General features: G+C 35.1%; 1 protein-coding gene across 10 annotated transcripts in view; it reads right to left on the reverse strand.

Moving 5' to 3' along the window:
- Window positions 1-19,763, reverse strand: part of AGTPBP1 (ATP/GTP binding carboxypeptidase 1) — a 157,625-nt gene that overhangs the window by 22,110 nt on the left and 115,752 nt on the right. For all 10 annotated transcript variants that reach the window (XM_082696534.1, XM_082696541.1, XM_082696538.1 and 7 more), the window contains 6 exons: window positions 12,416-12,503; window positions 9,124-9,268; window positions 6,508-6,661; window positions 5,151-5,331; window positions 3,095-3,224; window positions 1,978-2,109 (listed from right to left, as the gene is read on the reverse strand). In XM_082696534.1, coding sequence (XP_082552660.1) covers window positions 1,978-2,109; window positions 3,095-3,224; window positions 5,151-5,331; window positions 6,508-6,661; window positions 9,124-9,268; window positions 12,416-12,503 — 830 coding nt within the window. The remainder of the gene's footprint in view (window positions 1-1,977; window positions 2,110-3,094; window positions 3,225-5,150; window positions 5,332-6,507; window positions 6,662-9,123; window positions 9,269-12,415; window positions 12,504-19,763) is intronic.

The following is a 19,763-nucleotide window of genomic DNA, read 5'->3' on the forward strand; positions in this document are numbered from 1 at the left end:
ATGTTTAAAAAACAAAGCAACTTTAGTCATGAAAGATGGACTACTAATTAAGGGATTTCAGTGACCTCTAAATTAATCAACAAAGCTAAGACAATCACAATCAAAATGCCCACAACCTTTTCAACTTCAAATTATTCTCAGGTTCTCTTGGAGTGTGTAAGTATGGGGGCAGAGCCAGGGCAACTCTGAAAGAAGAGGGTTTGACTAGAGACATGATCCAACAGATATTAACCTAATTACATATGTAAGGGAAGTAAAATTGTGATAGTGTGTGGGAGTAGATACCTCTCCAGAAAGAAAGAGAATTCTGAATTAGAACCAAAGGCAGATGTTAAAATTAGAATCATTAGTGGAGAGAAGACTGATCACTCCCTAACTGCTGGCACCACTGGAGAGCCACTGGGATAAACAAGCTGAAGCCACTCTTCAGTAGTTCAAGTTTAGCTGGATCGTAAATTTAAACATACAATTAGTAAAATTGCAAAATGAAGTTAAAAACAGTAAACATGGGGCTTTAAAAAAAAAAATCTTGGGATAAGAAGTCTTTCTAAGGCTCAAAACTCAGAAGTCATTTAAAAAAAAAATCAGTTGGGCACCTGGGTGGCTCAGTGGATTGAGCCTCTGCCTTCAGCTCAGGTCATGATCTCAGGGTCCTGGGATCAAGCCCCACATCGGGCTCTCTGCTCAGCAGGGAGCCTGCTTCGCCCCTCTCTGCCTGCCTCTCTGCCTACTTGTGACCTATTAAATAAATAAAATCTTTTTTTAAAAAATCAATAAACATGATGCAAGTTTCAAGTTACCACATACACACAAAAAATGTTTTAGTGTATTTGTGATATATATAGAGTTGTTAGCTTAAAAACAATAATGATTAGATGACCAGAATAAAAATAAGCTAAGAATATAAGAAAAGGCCTATAAAAGAGAGGGAGAGGTCATAAGTGGCCAAACATATGAAAAGATACTCAACCTCATTTATAATTACAAAGATGCAAATTAAAACCCTCAGTTTTTCCCTGGCAGAGACGACCACATGCTGTAGTAAGGGTATGGAAACAGCACTGTCAGCTGTTGTACGGAGCAGTATCAACGTACACAACCTTTCTGTAGGACAATCTGGCCATACCATTCAAATAGCCACTAACAGGTTGGACTACTAAGTAAACAAATTTTGGTACGTCTGTACAGTGATAAAAATGCAAAGCAATGCACACTGGCCGTGGTATGGGAATTAAAAGAGAACTTCATGGGCTATACGTACATACATTTAAGAATAAATGTTCTTAGAGGCAATCTCCCAACACACATGGTAGAAATGATTTGTGACTGAGAGATAACTTTTTTCACTTACTACTTTTGTTTCTGGAGTGTTCCCGTTTTTTTTCTTTTTATATAACCCTAATAATTTTATTTATTTGGGAAAGGGGAAGAAGAAAGCAGACACCAAAAAGAAAATGTGAATTTGAATTTCTGCGCATGGCAGTGGTACGCTACTAAAACTCTTTTGGGAAAATAACCTGGGGTGCTTTTTTTGAGCACAAATACAGTAAGGAAAGCCACTGTGCCCAAAAGGAGAGGACCCAGGGCGTGAAGCAGTCGGATCTCCTTAAGTCCTGGGCATGCCTCAAAACATACCCAGACGCGTAGAAACATGGTATGTAACAGATGGCTTTATAAATTGGCAGAGGAAGGATGTACTGTTTAATAAATGGGGCTGAGACAACTGGCTACATATGGGAAAACTAAAATTAGATCCCCAACCCTCATACAAAAATAAATTCCCAATAGATTAAGAATCTAAATATGAAAAGCAAAAATTTTAGAATGCTTAACTTGAAAAAATCTGAAACAAACAAACAAAAAAACGGCAAAATGGCAACACTTGCTGAATCGGAGTATTTCGTGTTTGTTAAATTATTTTCTATAGTGCTATGCATGTTCGAACTCCAAAACTCCACACACATCTGTAATAATTACCCTGTACCCTCCATCTTCCACAACGTCGCAGGAAGCTGCATTATCACTGGTATGCCATACAGTCTCTTTGATGCTGCAGCCATACATAAATACATTCTTCTTTCGGGAATGGCCATGATAATCACAATAAACCTGGAAAATATGATATATTTTAAAAGTTAAAAAGTTTCAAATTCATATACTGCCAAATAAAGCTAATGAATACCAAGACAATAAATGGGTCTGTTTCTTTGTTTTTACATTGTAACTGAACCACCATTTAACAAGTACAACTAATAAAAGTAGTAATACTGTGTTCTGGAAAGGGTCTGCGATTAATTCCAGAATGGCTAAATCCTTTCCAGGACCTGTATTTTAAGTCACAAGTTCCACTCTTTCTTATGTATCTACTATTTACGATTTAAAAAACAATAAAGTCAATTATAGTTCAAATCTACAACAGCAATCATCACTGATCCAGGGTTGTTAAAACATTTATCTAATTTGAAAGAACATGAAAATGCTCTCATGAAAAACACTATTTTAAAAAGGGTATGGTTTCAATTTAATTTTTAAGAGCATCATTTTTAAAATGAAGAAGAGGCTTGCATGTCACTGCTGCTCCTTCTCTACAGATTTCCTATCTTTCCCAAAGGAAAATTACCTCATTTAAACCATAATACAACGGAAACATTCTGCGGAAAACAGAAGCAGCATATAGCGTCTAAATGTTTGGAAGTCAACCACTGTGCCTACGCCACCTTTCATATATAAACTGGAGACCTACCTCCTTCAGAGTTGACTAAAGAACTCAGAAATAAGCTTCTTCCAGTTTGAGAATTTGGAAGATACATCCTGTTACCTTAGTATTGTTTAAACAATGAAGTTAAATACCTAAAACTTACCACCAGGAGTTACCAATATTCATAAATAAAAAAAGAGCTCATGCAAACTATAAAACTTAAACCTGATGAAATAAGCATATGGATACACTGTATTAATTTGGTATCATAATACACTGATACTATGTAATTGATAACAAGTAATTGATAATAGAAATTAAAACTTAACTTTTATAACCATGAAATGGTGAGTAGTTAATTAACAAAAGCATCTCTGTGACTAGACAAATACTTACCAGTGGCAAATGCTTCACAGCAGCCAGGTATTGTAGCAGCCCCTTAGCATGATAAATTGTAGGATGTAAATCTGGATTTGGACTTTGCCACTGTCTATTCAGATCCTCTCCACTTAAAGAACAGCGGTGACTACACATATGTAAACACAACCACAAACATCAGTACTGATAAACTCTTACCTATGTTTAATTTGATGATTCTAGTAACTATTAATTATTTCCAGTAAATACATTAGTCATTAAATAAACACTTAAGTATTTGCTTTGTGTAATATCTTGTTTTACATGCATTTAACCTGGTAAGTTTTCAGATACTTAGGCTAACACTGCCAACCTATTTTAAAAAAAAACTTGGGGAAACTAAGAGGCGCCTGGGTGGCTCAGTCTGTTGAGCCTCCTCTGACTCTTCATTACAGCTCAGGTCAAGATCTCAGCTCAAGATCTCAGTTGTTAAGATCAAGGTTAGTGTAGGGCTCTGCGCTCAGCCAGAAGCCTGCTTGAGAGTCTCTCTCCCTCTCGCTTCTGCCCCCCCACCATGAGTGCACATGTATTCGCTCTTTCTTTCAGATAGATAAATAAGCAAATAAATAAATTCTTAAAAAAGGAAAAAATTAATTCCCATTTTATTCCAGGCTCTCTAAAATTTATTTTCCATTCTGGCTATGTAATAATCACTTGTTACATACTAATATCCTGTACTTAAACTGTATTAGTTACTATGTAAAAGTGCTATCTGGGGGGCGGCCAAGCAGCCCAGTTGCTTAAGCATCTGACATTTGATCTTAGCGTGGGTGTTGATATCAGGGTTGTGAGTTCTACCCCACACTGGTCCCCATGTTGGGCTCCAGACAGGTCATGGAGCCTACTTTTTAAAAAAGTAAAGAAAAGGAAAAGAGAAAGTGCTATCTGAGCTGGGACCTCCTAAAAAGGAGAAGTATATAAAAAGTTTACATTATTGAAAAATTCAAATATATTTTCATTTAATTGCAGGTATTAAGTATTGCAACTGAGCAAAAATTTAAGCAAACTATCAGAAGGTGATAACAGAAATATAAACGGAATTCTAACTAGCCAATATGTTTCTAAATTAAAACCAGTCATAAAAATCTCATTTTAATTCCAGAAGTTACTACCTAAAAGGACATTATTCTAGCTTTGTCATTCAAAAATCCCCTAAAATATGAGAACTACCCATGCTATCTTTATTAAATAAATAAAATATGGCATCTTCAGCTCTCCAGATGCTCGTAACATCAAGACCAAATTCCCATCTTTCAGAAACAGAGACCTTTCCTAATTCCCACAAAAAATAAATTGCACTAACTGTTAAGCCATCTCAACTTAAAAAGAAGCTATCTTCAGGAGGGAGACAAACCATAAGAGATTCTTAATCTCACAAAACAGACTGAGGGTTGCTAGAGGAATGGGGCGGGTAGAGAGAGGGTGGCTGGGTTATGGACATTGGGACGGGTATGTGCTATGGTGAATGCTGTGAATTGTGTAAGCTTGATGATTCACAGACCTGTACCCCTGGGGTAAATAATACATTATATGCTAATAAAAATAACAAAACAAAAACAAAGAAGAAGATATCTTCTAGTATTTCCAGTCTAAAAAATTATTTCTGTCAAAACTATACCTCTTCCTACCAGGAAGAAGCCAGTAGATAGAGCCAAACCATATCAGTGGAAAGAGATCCCAGAAGATTCTAAATCTTAGAACAAGCCAAGATCATGCCACTGACAAACAAAAAGGAATATAAGAGGATATGTTAAATATCTTTCTCATATCCTGACACTGATTTTTCTAAAACAATTCAAGCAAGACATACATTTCATAAAATCATACTCTTGTGGGATAAATACAGAATTTCTCAAAATACGATACTGCTACATAAAATGTATTTTCCTTTAAACATTTATCTTAGATGAATTCCCCAGCAACAATTTCTTTGTTCTAGAAAAACCTCTCAATTTGTTTTCCAAATTAACCTGGATTCTAGTATTTTGAACAGCCACATTGTCAATAGCATGTCTCTAATGTTTGCTTCACTTACTTTCCATTGATGACGCCATCTGGATTTAGCATAGGGACAATTTTAAAAATATAGGATTCTCGTAGGCTCTGGGCAGTAGGGTTATTACTCATGAGGTACTCCAGTGTTCCCTTCATTACCCAACTTGCATTAGTTTCTCCAGGATGTACCCGAGCAGATAAAAAAACATAAGGGCGGTTTCCTAAAGTACACATAAAAATCTCAAGTTAAAATGAACAGCTACTAAGAATTTGTATGCTGTCTGACTTTGGGATTTAGAAATATTTCCATTCAATTGTAAATTCTCATACACATTCATAGCAACAATTTCCTGTGCACCTACTATATAGAAGAGTGGCACAAGGCCCTCCAGAGAAAACAGATAAAACCCATATAAGCCATGTGCTAAAGGAGTTCATAGTGTAAACATAACACAACAAATACTATTGAGTTGCCTATTTATTTCCCAATAATTAATCTGACATCTAAAACTAGTTCTTTTATATAATCTCGCTTTTTATAAAGAACAAGTTATTGGGGAAGCTTTAAATATAAATTTATTTTTCATAAAGTCATGGGGGGGAGGGAAAATGTCATTTTACCCATTTTATAGTTGTTATAAGCACAGATAAAATAAGGTATATCTGCTCAGAGATTTACAAAGAAAATTTTTTCAATTTTTCACTATACATTTAGATATATAGGTCTACAATATAACCATTCAGTCCACACATTCATAACCTTATCAAAAGTAGAGCAGTTTTCTTATTTTTTCTATTACAGCTGTGCATCTGAGACAATTTTAAAAAATATAAATGGCCGGAAAAAACAAGTAGCTATTCACTGCTGGCATCAAAGCATTTGATAGGTTACCAGTGGTTTTACTTATAATAAAATTATTTTATTAGTTTAATAAATAAACTACTAAACTTAATAAAATTAGTTTATTGTAAATTTTTAAATTTTTAATAAAATTAGTTTATTATAAATTTTTAATTGCAAAATTTACATTTTAAATGTTTAAATTTAAAATGTTTACATTTTAAACATTTAAAATGTAAATTTTTAAATGTTTTAAGAGTTCATGTAAACTCTTCAAACATTTTGTTCTATTATACTTTGGATAGTATTTCTAAGGATAAGAACTACAGAATATTCATATTGAGAGAGACCTTAGAGATAATCTCACACAACTCCACCATTTTCGAAATGAGGAAAATGTGGCCCAGAAGTAGGCCAAAGGCCAGGCAGTAATAGGACCAAGACTAGAACCCAAGACTTCTGATGCCTATTCCTAGTACTGCTGCCCTTACAAAATATATACGAAGAAAAGAAAAATAAGAATAACTGGTATTTTGAGTGAAGAAGACAGACTTACTGAATTGACAGATATGTTCATAATAATTAGACTCTGGCATTGCTGTTATAGTCACCAAGGGACAGGTGTTTCCAGACAGGGTTTCACATAACACATCTTTTCGAAAATAGATTTGCTGAGGATTGTGTGCTGATTCCAATTTTTGAAGATGCATCTTGATAAAAATTTAAAAGCAAAGCATACAATCATTTAAAAACTCCCTAGGATAAACAGAAACAAACGTATCCAGAGCTCCACACAACAAAAGTGAATCAGACTCCTAATTCCTTCTGTGAAACCCTCCAGGAGCCAGATGTAGTTCAAACCTCAGTTATTTGAGGCAGGTGAGAAAGGATGATAGATACAGTACATATACCGTTAATTCTGCAATACCCCAGTGGCATCAGTGCCAGCAGCCTGCAATAAGCACATTATTATTTCTGCAGCAAAACATACGTGGAGTCACTCAAAGTGGAATCAATATTCTAAAAAAGCTAACATCAATTCAGGCCAGGCTTTGCTGCCAAATAGGCTAGGAGAAAGCTTTTGGTTTTAAAGCTTTCTGAACTTTGAAATTATAAAAGTGACTACAGACCTGCAGAATGAAATATGTAGCAGAAATTTTTTAACAACTTTTCCTGATTTCAAGATTAATTGTAAAATGTATAGAAGACACAGAAAGTACAAAGAAAATAATTTTAAACACCCATAACTGCATCACCTAGATTACTAGTAACAAATGCCAATATAACCTACTTTTATCACTTAATAATTTGTACACACACAACATTCATAATCATGAACTCTATTATCATAGCATTCAACATGTGAATTATGTGTCTTTTGAAAACACAAATTTTAACGGTTTTAGTATATGGTTATATCACACATAAATTGTTCAATCCCTTATTTAAGAAACTGAGTTGGTTTCCAAACTATTGCCTACGTTTGTTCGCATAATCACGATTTACTATGTGGTCACTATTTCTGTGCAGGAAACTGTGCCTGGCATTGGGGATGTAACAGGGAACAACTAGACCCTACCTTCAGGAAAATACAGGGTGCCATGAAAGCCTGTGATCAGGGGCAGGAAGCCTAGTGGAATCCGGACAATGAGGAAAGGTCTCCTAAAAGAAGTCACATTCAAACTGAGATCCAAAGAATGAGTGAAGAGGGAAAGGGGAGTGCTGCAGGCAGAGGGAAGGTACGTGGGAAGACCAGGACAAAAGAAAGAGGAATAAAGAACTGACAAAGATGCCCTGGAAAGAGGACCAGGAAAGCTGAGAAACAGAATTAACACAGACTGAAGGGCCTCGCAGGCCATTCTCTCACAAGGCACAGCATATATATGTACGGCTGGTAACTGATACAGAAATAAGTGACATGTGGGTAACCTTAACAAAAAATGAACAGGCAAATATTTTACTGTGAATTAATACCACAAATATTAACTTAGCTGGAGGATAAACTTTGAAGAATGAGTTATTTTAAAGTCCATTTAAAGATAAATATTGGCATATAAATAGTTCAAACAATACGTGGATATGGCAAAAATTGTGAAAAACAGTAGAGAAATGATGACATGAAGATCTTATGGGATTAGATCTTCCCACCAAGGAGCCCTCCTGCTCTAATGTGAGTGAAAAACTAATGAAGAGGAAAGGGGACAGAAGTGAATTCTAGAACACCAGTGAGAAGTGGCCGAGTGGAGAGGAGAGGCAGCAGTAATGCCTGCAAAGCTCATGGCAGTGCCATTGGAAAAAAGGAGGGGAATTCAAAATACATTAAAAAGGTAACGTCAATAAAGAACAACAATATATAACCCTGTGAATAATAACATTATATAGTCTGATGTTATGTTATTTGGCACAGAAAGATAAATGGTAATATCTTTATTATAAATTGTAACCGTTATTAAAATGTCAGCCCATTGAATGTTCTCAGCCTTTTTATCTCTTCTGTTGGGCAGAGTATGTTTTTCTCTCCTTTTCCCCTCATAATTTGGAATCTTATTTCTAAATCACAGTGTTCCAGTGTCTTTCTGGGTAAACTGATCATATCCCTATGATCCTTGATCATTAGGACAGACATTCTGTATTGAGAAAAAAAAATCTACCACAGTAATTGCTCAAATTCATTTTTCAGTTTTGTTTTACAATGCAAACACTCAAATATCTCAAAAGAACCCCAAAAAACCCAACATTTATATCCTAAATTCTAAAGAACCTGGATCTAGAACTCCATATCAAACCACTAAAAGAAATGAATTCCCTACAGAAAAACTTACACATTTTTCTATTGTTAGATTTTCTATGAGATTTAATGCCTCTCATTAAAACAAGTGGAAATCTCACCTAGTTAAAATGTGTAAATCATGGAAAGCTATAGATTTCTACACAAAGATGGAGAGTAAACATTTTTCAAAATTTTTAAGTATTTTTACTAAATAAAAATGAAGACTACATTTCCATTTTACTCCTTTTAATGTTTTCAACAAGTACTGTATTTTCTAAAATATTCAGCCTTGGATTTTTTTTCTCAGCTTATTAAGATATTTCATTAATCCATTTTTTTCCCAATTATCTGACACATGCATATAGCTCAATGACAGCCATAATCCAACTCAATGACTCTCACCTGTAAAGTCGAATATGTGTATGGATAGTGATAAGCAAAGTAGCAAACATCATCTTTATGTGGAAAATTGACAGTAAACGTAATTGTATAGTAGGATTTTCCCTTTTGCCCACCTGCAGCAACTGAACTTCTTGAGAAGTGATTTCTACAATAGAAAAGCAAAAAACATGTTTATTTCTTCCACACAAAAGTTCTGATTTTCCTTACTACTTGTTTAAACAGAACTTTGGGGGGAAGCCCATACAGTTTATAAAAAGTTTAGCTTAAACATTTTATAAAACTTAGACTTGGTACTAATGAGCAGTTAATTGCTATCAATCGACGTTAGTTTTCAGCTTTGGATTTACTACTAAATGGAGTTGAGACTCTACATATCAATAAAAATCTTAGAACCTAATTCCTCGTTAGCCATTCACATTACTGGATGTCACCAATTACCATGGGTGACTGCTACCACACTAGATGAAAAGCTAATAATGGCAACGGTTCAAGTGGATGGATCAGAGAGGACAACAACTAAATTCACTGTCAATCTTAAGATCACAAAAAAAGAAATAACCAGACAGGATGTGTTTCCTGATGTGATGCAACAGGAATTCACTGCACCACCTATGAAGTACTCTTGCCAAAACTCAAACCTGAAGTTGATCAAGCTTCTAGATTTAACTACTACTTTACAGGAAATCAGTAAGATAGAAGAATTAATTATCACCACAGGGATGCAACCAACAAAACCCAAAATGTGGAAAATTTTGCATGACAAATGACCCAGTTTCTTCAACAAATAAAGGAGAAAGAATAAGGGGGGAAAAAGGCAATGTACATATTAAAGGAGACTTAAGGGACATAGCAACAAAATCAAGTGCAATGTGCAGCCTTGGTTGGTCGGATTAAAACAAATCAACTATAAAACAACATTTATGAGGGGCGCCTGTGTGGCTCAGTCTGTTAAGTGTCTGCTTTTGGCTTGGGTCATGATCAGCTCGGGTCATGATCTCGGGGTCCTGGGATAGAGCCCTTGGGATGCCTGTCAGCAGGGAGCCTCCCTGCTCAGCAGGGAGCTCACTTCTGCCTTTCCCCTGCCCTTCCCTGCTCCTGCTCGCTCTCTCCTGCTCTCTCTATCTCCCTCTAAAATAAATAAATCTTAAAAAAAAAAACAAAAAAACTTATGAGACAGCTAGGGAAGTCTGAACCATGACAGGATATTTTATCATATCAAGGAATTTTCTGAGGTGATAATAGCATCATGGTTAAACTGTCTTTAAAAATCTCTAAAAGACAAAGATCTTTGAAGTATTTATCATAAATATGATATCTGGAAATGCTTTTAAAAATTCAGTGTGGTGGTAGGGGTGAAAGTATTCCTAAAACAAAGCCAAACACGCATTGGTAACTGTTGAAACTGAGTGATGAATAGATGTGGTCTCATTATCCTATTACCTGCTTTTGTAAATGTTTGTAAAAGATTTCCCTAATAAAAAGTTTTTTAAAAGTGCACATTACTTTCTAGACTTTTAAATATCACTCACATTTGATGGCCTGACAGTACTTTGTCTATCAACCTAATTTCTAAAATTTCAAATCATCTTCTATGATTTAAGTCATAAACTGAAGGAAATCCATGACCAACAGTTTATTTCCGTGCATGCACATACACATGGGCAAGGTATTTTCAAACTGCTATTGTCTTCATTAATGCAGCCACCATATCTTGAGTACTCAGTGACAAGATGCTATGGGTTGAGGAAAGCACAAAATAAATTCCAGAACTTCTGGCCAACTCTCTTCCCCACTAAGTTTAACATCTAATTGGAGAGTTATTAATAACAACCACATTACAGCTATATGGTAGTCTGTCAGTTATATTGTCTCAGAGACTGGTGGGAGTAGTTTTAGTCTCATTGTGCAGATGAGACAAAGAAGCACTGGAAGACTTGGCTGACAAATGAAAAGTTAAGACACATGCAAAAACAGATTTTAATCCTATCTGGATTTCAGGTTTCAGGAAAGCAACTAGGATACTGCTTGTTACATGGAAAACAGTTAATAAACATCTGTCGAATTGACCTGAATTCCAGTTCCAGGTCTGGAAGTAGCCAAAAGAAGAAACAAAAATGAAACTAAACAAACAAAAACCCTTGACGTCACCCCTACACAAAACAGAACCACCACCTGTCATATTATGACTTTTCACTTGACTATGTGAAAAAGCAAAGCACTCGCCGACTGATGATTTCAATTTCAATTTTATGAGAAAGAGATAAATTAAGGGTACTTTTATATTAGCCTACCATTAAAAGAAATACAAAATGTATTCAGGCACAGATGAATTGCATATCATCTTATATTTCCATCCCTCATTTACGACTTATTTTGCTATTACAAGCAGGGGAAAAACCCTGCTGAAATGAATTCTAAGTAACACTGTCCTCAGAAAGTAATAGCACTTAAGAGCTAGGTTTTTCCAAAGCCATGTCTTAAACCAGTAAGAACATTTAATTTCAGAAGTCTTCTGATTAAAAAAGAAGGAATATTAGAGCTAGTTAAGCACCATATAAAAACCCAAAATCCACTTAACAAAAATGTCAGGATTAAGATTATTAACAGAGAAAAGACAGGGATGTCAAATGCATTCGGTGGAGGAAGTTATCTAGAAACATATTACACATAAAAACAGTAAAAACGGGAAGCAAGACACATAATAATGCCAGATTACTTAGACATGAAGTTGAAGAATAATCCAATCATTCCAATGAAGCAATAAATGATTTCAAGCACTTATTTCTGACTTGATAAGCAGATGGCCTATTTGAGGTCAAGTTGAACTGCATAGGCTGCTATAATAATGTAATTTGGGAACACATCTCCATGTAAAATATCCTGGAAATTCAAATCAAGTAAATATTTGCATGCAAAAGAGAAAAGATAAGAACTGCACTTAATATCATCAGAACAAAAAGGCACTGATAATTACTTCCTAGAATTCCTAATTTCACTTTTATTTAAGTTTTCAGTCTTTTTAAAGTTAAAAGAGTTGAGGACACATAGCTACCTAAGTGGTGAAGATAAGATTTGGACTAAGTAGGTCTGTCTATCTTTAAGACACATTTTATTTCCACGAAATATACCACCTCCATAAATCTCAAATTTTAAAGGACTCTGTTAAAAGTAACAGTACAGCATACCATCATAGTTCAAATAATGCAATGACTCTACTTTCTAACCTTCAAATTGAAAAAGAATGAAGATCCCCTTGTGTCACCTGATGTCCTATTATTCTTAGAATACTTACTTATAATAACAAATGTCCGTTCCCACACGAATCCACCACGGTCTTGCGTTTAATGCTTCCTGAACCGAATACATGAGTGGTTGCATACCTTTGACAGAGAAATAGAAATAAAAGGAAAAAAAAATCTTTTCAGAGTTTGAGTTGAAAATTAATCACACCATTATAGAAAGCACCAAATGTTCAGCAAAGCTAAAAGAAAATACATTTCAGTTTTTAGTATGTATTAAAACAAAAGGTATTTCTTTAAAATCTCCTCTAAGTCCATCAATGATATGCTTTTAATCCCAGTTTACCTAAAATGGGATTACAACTTTGATGAGTGAGAAGTTATTAAACCTTATTAACGGATCTCTGTATGAGATCAAGTAAAAATAATAAGTAAAATGTATTCCTTAGAGCAAGTGAGAGTCAAAAAATATACAAAGAAATAGTATATATCCTCTCTGGGCCGGACCTAATTAGCAGAAACATGGCTAAATGCACCAAGAAGGTCAGAACTGTGGGGAAACATGGGACCGTTATGGTGCCTCCCTCAGGAAAATGGTGAAAAAGACTGAAATAAGCCAGCACACCTAGTACACTTGCTCCTTCTGGGGCAAAACAAGATGAAAAGAGAAGTTGTGAGGATCTGGCATTGTGGCTCCTGCATGAAAACCGCTGGTGATGCCTGGACCTAGAACACCACTTCTGCTGACACAATCAATCTGCCTTCAGAGGAGGGACAGAGTTTGAAGACTGGTAGAAGCTCCATCATTTGAAACACTGCTAGCCTATAATACATGGGCTAATTTATATAAAAAAAAACTACTTGGGCTTGTTGTTAAATTTATTAATTAGATCTTTCAATTTGTGGTGCATTAGTTTTGCTTTCTCAAAGGACTTGGAAATTAAAAATCCTTCTAAATTTTATTGACAAAAAAAAAAAGAAATTGTATATAATCACACTTTTAACTCTACACCGAGGTTAAGGAGGAAAATATCACAAAAATGTCAAGATTGTTTTCTTTTTCAAACTTCTCCAAATTATGTGCTTATAGAGAGGAAGAGGTGTAAAGACTATTAACAAAAATAGGATTAAATATATAGTGTATCTTCTTAGGTAGTTATGGAAATATATTCTATATATGAACTTTCATATTACCTTACCCAATTTCATAAAATAATACACTAGACTTCTAAATGGAATTAATAAAATTCCTATGTTAATTTTAGAATTGTTGACAATTTTTTTTTTTAAAGATTTTATTTATTTATTTGACAGAGAGAATCACAAATAGAGAGGCAGGCAGAGAGAGAGAGAGGGAAGCAGGCTCCCTGCTGAGCAGAGAGCCCGATGCGGGACTCGATCCCAGGACTCTGAGATCATGACCTGAGCCGAAGGCAGCGGCTTAACCCACTGAGCCACCCAGGTGCCCGTTGACAATTTTTTAAGACCTACTTTGACTTTCCTAGAGACAGAAAAATTTTGATTGTCTTGCTACAGAATAATTTTGTTAAATTTACCTCTTGAATATTTTTATTAGTCTTTAGTAGTCTTTTGGGTTTTCTCCATATGAAAATCATATAATTTGTAATTCAAAGTATTTTACCTCCTCTTTTAGTGTTTGTATCAGTTATTCATTTTCTACTTTTATTGTCTTAGAGAAATGGAACAACCTCAAAAATGATTCCAAATATAGAGGTAAGAAAACAAACAACTCTGTCTTGTTTTTCATTTTAATCAAAATGTTTTGCCATTCAATACAACATCTGCCAACTCTTTTTGCATATCAACTGTACCATTTTTTAATAAAAAGAGCTCAGGCTGAATAATTTCTGTGTGACAGACACTGCTCTTAGCATTTTTACATGTGTTAATTCATTAAATCCTCACAACAACCCTCTGTGGCAGGTGCTATGATTACTCCCATAACTAGAGTAGTTTCTTTCATAAAATTATTACACTTAAGTATTTTAATTATTTTATCAAATGCCTCTTCAGCATCCACTAAAAGAATTACACAGCTTGTCTCCTTTAATCTGTTGATGCAGTAAAATGTGTTGATAGGTTTCCTAGTGTGAGCTATCCTTGCATTCCAAGAAAATGCTATTCTTTTACTAGTATATAATAATATTAGCTAAAATCTCATTTAGAGTTTCTGTATCTAAAAATTGACCCCTTTAAAAAAACTACCTTTACCAAGTATCAGTATAAGATTACACTAGCTTCAAAAAAATATACTGAGAATCTATCCATTATTTACTGGAATAAATAAAAGTATAACCTATTTTTTAAAAGATAAATATAATTCAGCTGAAATACCATCTAAGGTGACTAAAAAATATGTTTTTTTAAAGGTTTTATTTATTTATTTGAGAGAGAGACAGCAAGAGCACCAGCAGTTGGAGGAGGAGCAGAGGAAGATAGAGAAGCAGACTCCCCACTGAGAAGGGAGCCCATGTGGAGCCTGATCCCAGATCATGACCTGAGTCGAAGGCAGACACTTAACTGACTGAGCCATCCAGAGACCCCTAAATACATTTTTATTTCCCTTTTCTAAAGTTACAGTATGTTCAGAATCCCTACTTTTTATTAATCAATTCTGGCACGTTTTATTTCTATCATTATTTTCAGCATTTTAAAAAATTCATTCTCTTTATTTTTGGTTTATTTTCCTGTTTTTCTACTGTCTTGAGTACTTAGTTCACTTACTTTCTGTCTTTTTTCTTTTCTTTTCTTTCTTTTTTTTTCAGATTTTATCCATCTATTCAACAGAGAGAGAGCACAAGCAGGGGGAGCAGGAGAGGGAGAAACAGGCTCCCTGCTGAGCAGGTAGCCCAATGTGGTACTCTATCCCAGGACCCCAGGATCAGGTTCTGAGCCAAAGGCAGATGTTTAACCAATTGAGGCACCCAGGCATCCCCTTTTATATTTTTTATATATTTTATATTTTAAATAATACAAGTTATTAAAGGCTTTCAATTTCCCTCCAGCTACCAGTTTAGTTATGTACCATAAGTCTACAAAGTGTCCTCTTTTGAAGTACTCCCAACATTAGAGATGTTCAGTTGAACTCTACCAGAACAGAGATGTTCTGTTATCTACAACATCCAAGACGGCTGCAACCTCTGGCTATTAAGGATGGGAGATGGGCAGAGCACCACTAAAATAACAGAATTTTTTACTTTAAGTTTACTTAAATTTAAATAGCCACATGTGTATGCTGGACAGCATGGTTCCAGTGATCTGAAACACCAATTTTAAATTTTCAGATTTTTTTTTTAGAAGGAATTTTATATTTCCAAGTACCCACTTTGTTGTTGTTGTTGTTTGAAAAAACTAATACTCTGAATCACAATGAAATGTATAAAGTATGAGTATTTTAAAATCACCAGTAAGTTGTGCCTTTAACAAAATATATTAAAAGTTTTAAATGTTTCATGAACATAAGGAGGATACCTTCTTGCACTCCTTTTATAAAGCAGAATGTAAAATGTGAAAAACAACAGTACTTATATTCCGATTCTCCAAGTATAGTTCACTGCTCACCCACCCCCCAAAATAAAGAATTTCCAGGCTCAAGTTCAAATGGATTCTTTCATACACTTCATCAAATACTCCAACTCATGTGACATTTTGTTTCATTCACATTTGTAGCACGACTTTTTTTACAGTTCTGTTTTATCCTTCTGTGGGAGAAGATACAAAGGACTTTTGTCCTATGTCCCTAACATTTCTCAGTTTCATAATCATATTATAGCATACCATTTCTTGGGACCACTTCAATTTTTTTTTAAGGTGTGATTTCAGGATCCCACTAACTTCCAATTCTAATTTGGATGAGCTGCTTTCTAGAAATGCTGCTCAGCTTTCATCCTGCTCACAGTGGAATCCCAGATTAGTTCCACCGTTTCCCCCATCTCAGACCTTACATCTCACTCTCAGTCAGCTGGAACACATCTTCAAACATATTCTCAAAATTGAATCCTAATGAATCCCAAAACCAAGCTTGTTGACTGTATTACTCAAATTTTCTATATCGTTTATGTAGTGTTTTCTTGATATGTTAAATTCTGAAAGGGGCATTTTAAATTCTTACAATAGCTGTCTTCTAATTAAGTTGTATTTATTGGAGCTTTTGTTTGATCTATACAGATGACCTGTGGTTTTGGTTGCTATTGTATTATATAAAGGTTTGTGTCCTACAAAGCAAAGGAAACCATCTACAAAATGAAAAGGCAACCTACCAACTGGGAGGAAATATTTGTAAATCCTGTATTCAATAAGGGGTTAAGACCTAAAATATATAAAGAACTCATATAACTCAAGAGAAAAAAGTGATTAAAAAATGGGCAGTCAAAAAAAGAAGGAAATCTTGCCATCTCCAACAACATGAATGGACTATGAGGGCACTATGCCGAGTGAAATAACTCAGACAAAGAAAGAAAAATACTGTAAGATCTCATGTGTAGAACTGGAAAAAAAAAAAATCTCATAGAACAGATTGGTAAGGCAGAGAGGGAGTAGAAACAGAGGTGGGCAAAGTGGATGAAAGTGATTAAAAGACACTAACTGCCAGTTATCAAAGAAGTAAGGCTGGGGAGTGTCAAGTATGGCAGTAGGACTATGGTTAATATATAATACTATATTACGCATCTGAAAGTTGCTAAGACAGTAGATCTTCAAATTTCTCATCACAAGAAAAAACTTCATAACTGTGTAGCAACAGATGTTAACTAGACTTCTTGAGAGGATCATTTCAAAACATATACAAATATTGAAGCATTATGTTATACATCTGAAACATAAGGTTTTATGTCAATTATACCTCAGTTGAAATAATGTCTGTGATTGGGGCGCCTGGGTGGCTCAGTCAGTTAAGCATCAGGTCATTATCTCAGGGTTCTGGGGATCAAGCCCTACGTAGTGGGGCCATTATCTTCAGGGTTCTTCAGCTCAGGTCATTATCTCAGGGTTCTGGGGATCAAGCCCTACGTAGTGGGGTTCCTTGCTCAGTAGGGAGTCTGCTTCTTCCTCTCCTACTACCCCTCCCCCAACTGGTCCTTGCTTGTTCTCTCTCTCTCAAATAAATAAATAAAATCTTTAAAAAATGTTTGCGATTATTATACATCTTCAAGAACTGCAACAAGTACATATGAAGTATCTATTCAGTGCTTCTGAACCTGAATTTTTCTTTGTCTGGATGGAAATGTAAACTAACACCGCCACAACATACAACATGCATGGAGGTTCTTCAAAAAATTGAGAATGGATATACCATATGATCCAGCAATTCCACTTCTGGCAATAAGAGAACCACTTCTGCTGTATTTTATTTGCATTTGGCTAGTTTATCCCTGCCTAAGCACTTATTTTCAACTTTGTCATTTAATCAACACTGCCCTTCCTCCTACTGTATAATTTTTTTTTAAAGATTTTATTTATTCATTTGTCTGAGAGAGAGAGAGAGAGAGCACAAGCAGAGGAAGCTGTAGGCAAAGGGAAAAGCAGGGCCCTGATGCAGATCTCAATCCCAGGACCCTGGGAGGACCTGAGCTGAAGGCAGATGCTTAACCAAGTGAGCCACCTAGGTGTCCCCTATATAACTTCCAATTTTTTATTTTTTATTTTATTTTTGAAGACATTTCAGCTCACAGTTAGTGATGACAGATATACACTTCACCTCATTCCTTTCATCTAATTTTCTTTCTACTATTTAATGTTTCTTTCTTCTTCTTTACCTTATTTTTACTGGCCTGGTTACATTTCTCCAATTTCTTTTTCTTTTCCATTATTTGGAAACTTTCTATTGTGCTCATCAATTCCACCTCCCATCCTCATAGTTAGGATTAACTGGTATTTCACTGATACTATATCAGTAACTAAGCAATCCCACCAAGATAAGTTAACTTTTCGTTTCTCCCATGTCACCCCCCCCATAGAACATTTTACCTTTTAACACATTTTATAAATTCCATTTCTATCTTGAGATCTTTTACTCATTTATTTTTCTCACAGAGGGCTCAGGGGTAACATTTTCTGCATTCTACATACACAAAGATGTAGTTTGTTGCTAGTGGCAAACAAATGACAGATTTCACAAAAGACATTTGGCTATCCTCTAACTTCCAGTGCCACAGATGAGAAGTCCAACACTAACCTAATTTTTTCACATGCAGAACACAGTGATTAAGAACATACAATCTGCAACCAGACTACCTGTCTGAATTCCAACTTCATCACCTACCAGATGCATGATCCCGGGCAGATTACTAAACTTCTGATGCCCCCTTTTTCTCTGCTGTAAAATGGATTCTGTTTAATGGATGACATTGTGTTAGCACTGGATCACATGTGTTAGCACTTAGAACAAGGCCTGGCACACAGCAAATATTCAATAAATGTTAGCTGCTCTTATTATTATCATTATTTAAGTAACCAGTTGTTTTAAAGTGGAAGTATGTTAAGATTCTCTCTTTACACCTGAAATTCAAGTATTTCACTGGTGCATATAATGGAGTCCAGGATCTTTATTCCTTCCTAGGATTCACTGGCCCATTTCAATCTGAAACTTCAAACTCCTCTAGACACATAAAACGCATAATCAGAGTTAACTATAGTAAGGTTCTAGCTGAAGTCAGGGCACATTAGATTTATCTGAAGTATTCTAATTTTATAGAAGACAATGTATTCTTAAAGTACTTTTTTAAATGATAGTTGATTTTAGTTAGAGTGGAAGAAGGGATATTTGAAAATTCTGACTATAACAAAACCATTTGAACCAAAGAAGTAGCCCCAGGAAGAATCAATCAAATGAGGTAACTCAGACTGAATAAACAGTCTATTCAGCCTGACATTTTGGCTGTAACTGTTGTCATCAGCCACAGGATAAACCTGTATATGCATAAAAAATATGCTAAGAACAGTCAACCTTGTCACTTGAATACAACCAAAATACTAAATCGCCACAATGAAACCAACAACCTTTGGCATTGGCTTCTAATAATAGCTGTGTAAAGGCCAAAGCTGTAGGGAGTAGATGCTTAGTAACAATACAGACACAAAGAAAGACAAGATGTTTTAGGCCTAATCATCAAATGTACTATGAATCACAGATTCATGAAATTTTCAAGTTGAAGCTATTACTCTCACATTTAACAGAGAAGGGGGACAAGTAAAGTTTAAAATGGAGCTCGAATAACCTTAAGGCACCTATCACAACTTGCATATATTATCTGGACTTGGTAATTCCACCTAGAAAAAATACACACTTCTAATATGGCTAGTATTACAGCAGAAATTTATACTAAAAATAGGAAGACCACATTGTTGGTCTGAAGGATAATGGTGGCCACTTAAATCTGAATC

The sequence above is a fragment of the Mustela nivalis genome (assembly GCF_964662115.1).
Source record: "Mustela nivalis genome assembly, chromosome: 13".
NCBI classification, from domain to species: domain Eukaryota; kingdom Metazoa; phylum Chordata; class Mammalia; order Carnivora; family Mustelidae; genus Mustela; species Mustela nivalis.